General features: G+C 45.9%; 1 protein-coding gene across 1 annotated transcript; it reads right to left on the minus strand.

The window, feature by feature from the left end:
- Positions 1-174: 174 nt before the first annotated feature.
- T265_04466 (hypothetical protein) lies at positions 175-6282 on the minus strand (the record flags this gene model as incomplete). The annotated part of the gene is made up of 3 exons (XM_009169215.1): positions 175-330; positions 5985-6137; positions 6217-6282. 3 exons carry the CDS (start codon positions 6280-6282, stop codon positions 175-177), a joined length of 375 nt encoding a protein of 124 aa, XP_009167479.1.
- Positions 6283-7575: the final 1293 nt, after the last annotated feature.

The raw sequence follows: 7575 nt of genomic DNA on the forward strand, positions 1-7575 counted from the left end.
AGGGATGCCCACTCTCTCCATTCCTTTTTAACTTTGTGATCGATGAAATAATGAGACGAACGCTGGAGGGTCTCCAAAACCCTGGTGTTCAAATAGCCTGTGTGATCCTCACTGTGCCTGTTTGGAGACACTACAGGATATGGCTGCCAATCGATGTTAGTGGCGTTCTTGTTGTTAGTTCCTATCCAGATTGCCTGAGTGAATGTTTGGAGGTGTAGGCACCTCGGAATGATTGTGGTAGGTTAGCACTATGTCCCCTTCCCCCTCCACCTTCACTCTTTTCTTTACAATTAGGCTTCCAAACAAATCACGGTTGTACGGTGTGGAACACTGATGTCATGCTGTCGAGGATGATAATGCGCTACTAAATGACCGGCTTACCTAACTGGTCTAACTAATTTACCGGTTGTATTCCTAATCATTACAGCCATCCTGTCGAAGCTCACCGCTCATGTGGCCTCGTTTCGGGTGGAAGCATGTGACCTTGGATATTTGTTGTAGTTATCGGTCAAATGAAAGCCACTGTGTAATTCCGGGCTTGGATTAGGGTTCCAAAATGTCCACCCGAGAATTACACCTCCACTCAGGTAGTGGAACATTTGCCAGCAGGTTCCGAGAAGTGAGTGTGGTCATAGAAGTTCTTGATGACATCGCGACAGCTAGGAAAGTTTGGCTATTAGCTGTTAAAATTAGTGAACATTTGTTTGGTTTCACTCTTTTCCCCGTAATGCGAATTCCGTGATTGAAGGATGGATGGCGCGATTCCCTATCTAAGTGCGAGTTACTCACACGGCCTATCAGCTACCAATCGGGAGGTTCGAGACACCGTCGAGTTTCGTGAGATGCTCACTGCTGCTGAAACAGCTGTACAGTGCTTCTCGGCTTCTTAGTATGAACGGAAGCCTCAAATGAAGAGTTCTCAAAACTTTTCGAACAAACAGTGATATGTATTCGAGAAACTCAGACTATCATCAGTACTGGGGTTTGGCCTACAGAACAAACTTGCTGTATAGGATCGTTCGGTTAAGCTGAGCGTCGACGTTTGGCTCATCGATCGCTCCTGAATAGGTTGTTAGATCACCGGGCGGTATTTCCACCACCCCCGCTTCTGATACGTAGGAATACCAAGAGTCATTATTGGAATATAACATTTTCATGCGTGCAAATTTTATCTGATGGACTGCTCCAGGTATGTGCGATGAAGATATCGACCTTTGTTCAGCCACCATCGTTCACCAGGTACCCAAACATCACGAGGTGTATATTTACCTACCCAAGTTTTTTGTTTGCCTGAATTAGGTGTGATCAAATCTGCGCGATCACGGAAGTGTTGCAAGACAACCTGTGTACATAGACAGATTAAAGTCAGCCAAGATCATGAAAGTGAGTACAAAGCAGGACGAAGATATTCTGCTCTTGATGATTGGAAATCTTACCTGGTAATGCAAGACGCTCCAACCTGAATAACGAACGTCAGTTTCAGGTCAAACAGCGGTCGTGTGAGCCTTGAGGTAATAGGTCACACTTTCGTCCACCAACAGTCGTTATTCATAACTGTCCCTAAGTTAATTTACATACGAAGACAGTGCTAAAGAAAAACGTCTTGTCAACCTACACCTGAAACGACCATAAGCAGAGAGAAGTAGAACGCAGCTAACCGCAAGTGCTCCCACTGTGTCCATAGAAAACGACGGTGCGTACACCTTGCATTAATACGCGACAATTTCGAGACCGTCTAAATGGAAATCAGAAGAGAACTAACTCACTGTGAGTTTCATCCTGATCTGGATTCATCACGAAGATGTTATCATGCTATCATTTGACCACCAAGTGCTCCACTTCAAATTGAACGCGCCACGCAGTTACTGCCCTTATCTAGACGCAGAGAAATTAGGTATTCAGTGTGGAACGTTGCTGGATTGTCGGAACCCTCCTCATGTTGTCCCACGACACGATGGACGGAACCCGGGAAGTCCCGCTTAAGGTCAACAAAATAATCATGTCAGGACAAGAACATGACTGTTCAAATGAATACAGCGATGAATCCATTTGGTTTACCTGAGTTAGCGCACGTACCGGAACCTGTCATGAAATTGACCAACAACAAGTACTCATATAGATGTTTCTAAACTCGTTTCGCCCCTCACCTTGATAGGTGTTTGTTGGACCTGAGGATTTTACTATGACGGAAAGTTTCCTGTACATTTTCAAGTACAAAGTGGATTTGGTCAGTCTTGTCCTGGCAGTTCACTGCATAAGTAGTTGATAGCGGATAGTCAGAATAACATACGACCCGGTTGGTCTTGGATCAGCTGTCAGGGTGACTACTTCTGGTGGCCTGCACACAGCTACATACATGTCTGTCGCGCGTGACCCCCCCACCTTGTCTACGTCCTGCCTCTAGATGACCTCAGTCTTGTTTGTGTCCTGAACTGACACTATTGACCTCGCCGACACAGTCAGGCAGGAAGGCGAACAACCAACTATGTGCATTTGTTGTATTATTGTACACAAACTACACTGCAGGCGCTCGACCTGCTTTTTACGTTGTGTCTGTGTAACTCAAGGCTATTTGGCTTCCTTTTCAACTCACTACTATCATTGAATCAAAACGTGGCGAGCGAGAGTGATGTGCTTATACGTTAATCGTCAATTGCTTCCTGTGATTTATTGGTTTCGAAAGAAGAGCACACCGCTTGTGATTTGGTCGGCCATGTCTGGTTCCACCGGTAAAAACACGCGTATCAAATCATTTGCATATGTGGATGAGGTAGAGTGAATGACGATGAATTCTTTGATTCCACTGAAAGCGAATATCGGGTGGTAAACATCAATATACGGCGGAGGAACAGGTCACCTGGATCGCAACGACGGGGGCGATATGGCTTAGTTAGAGCACGAATTTCTTGATCGGAAAATCCGCGGTTCGAACCCGTCCTTTACCTCTCGACTTCCTCCGTCTAGGCTCGCGCTACCTGGCAGTATCGCAGCCCTCGTGCTTCCTTTTGGTGGGTACCGAAAGGTGCTCCACTTTAATGATTACTTCTTATGCACAACGACGCATTGCAAGAACATCACAGAAACTCCTATCAGCTAACATATGAACACTTCAGAGAGTACGATAACCTGGGTGACCAAAATCTGCTCTGATTACGCTCCCTTCCACTGGTTCCAAACTTCAGCTGAGCGATAGATTCGTGAACCAACATCGGACTTGAGGAGAATGTACCAAACCATTGTAGACCTCGTTATGGGATAAGTTCAAGAAATCCTAGGCTTGTCTGACATCGGTCAGTTGGACTTGGTGCGAGAAGTCACGTGCCAGTGGTCTGGAGTTCAAGCATCCGTCACGGAAGTCATAGTTCTTATAGGAGAAGCACAGGTAAAGCTCATCTAGGACACTTGAGAACAGACTCAATTTGAGTGTCTGATCTGTTTTTGGTCATTCAGAAATCACGTGATTGGATTAAGCCTTTCTTTATTTCGATTGGAGAACCACACCTGTGTTGTGTCACGGGTCATCACAAGTTGCACCTTCGGCGGCAGCCCCAGCATTCTTTGATCCAATCGTCTTCTCACGGGCAAACACCGCGAACCCTATGAGGTCCGAAAACTGGACATTGAATAGGATTATAGAAGCTCCTTTTTCAGATGACACGCAGTTCAGGGTAGTGTATAGAGAGCTCGCCTGCTCAGGTTGCCTTCCATCAAGAAAAGAATGCTTATGGCAATATGACATTTGGAAGTTTCGGTCTAGCTTTCCCCATCGAATTGAACTCAGTCCATACCGAAGAGCCCATCTTGGAATTAACGATGCGGCGAACCTCATCGATCTCCGGACGGATTCAAACCCACGACTTCCTGACTGGTATTTAGAGTTTGAACCTTCCAATCACGAACAGCCGCTCAGCTGTGTGATCAGTTCGCGCTCAGGCAGCACCAATACCACACATCCATCCACGTGATTCACTCACGTGATCACACACTGATTGGCTCCCAGAAGGAAAACCAATTCACACAACGCGTGAATCTTCCAAATGAGAAATCATCACTCAAGGGGAGCCAGTCAACATGTGAACATGTGAAGTGACTTCCGTGATTGGAAAATGAGTGACGCTATATCCTGTCTAAGTGCAGATCAAACACATAGCTGATTATCCACTCGTAACCGAAAGACTACCTTCTTCACACTACATGAAGCACGCTCGATTCATCCCACAGATCCGATTAAGTGTAGAACAGCTGAGCAGTATCTCTAGGCCTCTTGGCTACCTGTACCGCACATTACACTTGTTCTAAGCACCAAGGTCAATCTATCGGATACAACTGTTCAGTTGTAGGGCCCTTCCGGCACTTAACTTCTATGTATCCGGAAGAGTATGAGGAGGTTTCAAAATGCCAATCGAAGTTTCATCCTGAAGGTGAAGTAAGAAACCCAGGAAAACCGCCTGGCTGTTTAATTCTCCTTGGGAATCGTCGCTTGTACGAACCTCAGGAATTTCCAGGAATCGAACTCGCAACCATCCGGCCAGAAGATGGCGACTTAGCCAGTCTGCCGCGGGAGACCGATCAGCAATGCGAGTAAATAGTATGCACACAGGATACAGCGTCACCTGTGCTTCATTCACGAAATTCACATCACGTGATCATGCGATGATTGCATTCCACCTGAGAAGTCACTACTCTAGGAGAATGTCAACACACGGGCCGGTGGTAGGAACTGCATGAGTGAGTGACGCCATAATCTGTCCAAATACATGTCACTTATGCTGCAACCGGTCGCCAGTGATCTAACTGTACGGCATTTGACTGCTAGTTTGTCCGACCCCCTCCAAAGATTTATAAAATGCACACCGCTGGTGATTCCCAGCATGGATGAAGCAATAGTTCAGCATAGATTGCCGTCACTTACGTGAAGAAACCTCGAGTATGATCGATATCCTTGGGTGGCCGGATTTTTCAAACAGTGATCGAGAGCAGTGTAGATGTGATAGCCGGGCTGGTGGAACACCAAGCGTAGAACAAACCGCAAGTATTTCATCAGGTTTCACAAGGACTCAGTCACTTGAGGCGGTCTCTTTCTGAGTAGGCAAGTGTGTTTCAGCGGATGAATTGCTGCCAGCAAATTTGAAGTTGTATAGACTTACCACACTACTCATAAATCTTAGACAACCCATGATCGGTTTTGCCCTCCTAATGGCTCATCATGTAGATACAGTTCCGAGTTTCCGTGCAGCACATTCGTTTGAATAAAAACATCATGAGGTAGCGGTTCTACTGGAACTAAGTTCAATCTCCCTTGAAAACTCAAACTGGTATGCACATGAGTGTGTTTGTCGAGATTCGAAATCCTTACATAAACAACATCTATTCGAAGGTGAGCTGTACTCAGACTTCACATGAAATTTAGTTATTTTATTCAATCTGAGAGTAGTGAAATGACTTCCAACCCTTGTTCTTAAGCAACTGTGGGTTGCTGAAGCTTTCGGACTCACCGGCAGGTCTCCACAACCTACCTGATCACCCGGATGGTTTGATAGCCGTTAAAAAAGCGTCTTGACGAGGAACAATCAAAACAACCAACAAAAATCGATATTTTCAAACCATTTATTCACTTTACGCAACATCACCCTGACGTCAGTCGTGCTACGCATGTGAGAACAGTTCAGTTCGCAGACTGAAAATATATTCGGATGAAACAATGTAGGTAAAATTTGGAAATAGTGATGTTTGGTTTTGATGTCAGTGATGTCAGTGAACGAACAGCTCAGTCGGCAGAAGTTTTCATCCAGAGTTGGTGAGATTTGTGTGGTTTACCGGAAAATCAGATCGATTCCACCTACTTGTTTTTGGGAAAAGTAGGCTCGTGTTCTTTGGTCGACGCCGTCAGGTTGATGAGTGCATATTATCGATCTGCTTAGTGGACAAGAACTGAACGGGGGGGGGGAGAAGTCCAAACGACCACTCTGGCAATCATCAGGAACATATCCTCCAGGACCTTCCGAACTCTTTTGGTGGCAGCACCGGTCCAGACAGCTATGTCTAACCTTCTCAAGTAGAAGTGAGTGGCGTTCTTGTTGTCGGTTTCTATCCAGATCGCCTGAGTGAGTGTCTGGAGGTATAGGCACCTCGGAATGCTTGTAGTATGCTAGCACTAAGTCCCTCCCCCAGCCACCTTTANGTCCCTTCCCCGTCTACCTTTACTCATTTCCTTACAATAATGCTTTCAAATAAATCATGGTTGTACAGCAGTGAAGCATCTGTGTTGAACACTGATGTCATGCTGTCGATGATGATGATGATGATGATGCAGTAGAAGCCATATGATGAGGTGGTCCATTCGCAGGGGTCCCAATGAGGGAACTAACAGTTCACTTGAGATAATCTGGGGATATTTTCTGAAGAACTGTTCTGTCTGCTTTAATTTCAGGTCGTCTTGAGCCACGATTTATATGGGGCTTTTTTCGTACGCAAAATACATCGGTTGTTGCATTAAATCTGACGGAAATGGGGGTCAGTACACGAATCCAAAAAGGCTCGAACCGCGTTTGCATCACTTGTAGCGCGTGTACCAGACTGCACTAAGGACTGTAGTGTTGTATGTTCGTGACAAGGCAAATAGAGAACGTGTATTTTGTTGTGCGGTGGGTACGTCAGTCGTGGAAAGCATCGAGCACCATCGAATGCGGTGCCTTGGCTGTGTACTACCCACTGCAAAACACTGTCTACTGAGACAAGTACCGTGCCTACTTCGGAAAACGCGACGTAGACAATGGCAAAACGGTGTGAAGGCGACGACAAAAAGTTTGTGTTGTCGATACAGACCGTCTTCCAGGAGGGGATCCTCTTGATCACTCCTGCACTTTTCTGTGGACATTGCAAGAAGTCAGCGTTCGTGCTGTCAGTTCCATTTCCAATTGTGTGATTGAACGTTTGAAGATGTTGAATTCGGAGAAATCCTGCAGTAGACAAGAATCAAGTCCCTTTTTCTTTGGTTTCACAGTACTTACGCAGTAGGATTGACCCATATTTCCCTAGCGGGATTCGAAGGTGGCGCTCACGATTGTTGAACATATGTGTACGATATAGCTGTTAGAGGACTCAACGCCACTGAGCCGCAAAAACGGTCGTTTCAGTGAAGCTCGAGTCATTGAACTGTTACACGAAAGGAATTCGTTGCTGAGACAGTTTGCCGCTGCAGTGCTCCAGACTGCCCTGAAGTTACCAGTGCTAGTAACTGGCGTCGAAACTCTGCCACACAAATGAAGGCTGAAATTCATCGGTGGTCTGCGAATCGAAATGCACTGATTGCTTGTAGACGCCAGGCATTTCATTGGATGATGGCTCTCTTCCTGCATTTTCAATAACAAGCGGAAAATTGGGTGACAGAGTCCTCGTTGGGTGAACTGAAATTCATGGTCTGCGAATCGAAATGCACTGATTGCTTGTAGACGCCAGGCATTTCATTGGATGATGGCTCTCTTCCTGCATTTTCATTCAATAGCGGAAAATTGGGTGACAGAGTCCTCGTTGGGTGATTTCCTCTCAATTCGGATCACCTTCACATCCAAGTTT

The sequence above is a fragment of the Opisthorchis viverrini genome, assembly GCF_000715545.1.
Source record: "Opisthorchis viverrini unplaced genomic scaffold opera_v5_76, whole genome shotgun sequence".
Lineage (NCBI taxonomy): Eukaryota > Metazoa > Platyhelminthes > Trematoda > Opisthorchiida > Opisthorchiidae > Opisthorchis > Opisthorchis viverrini.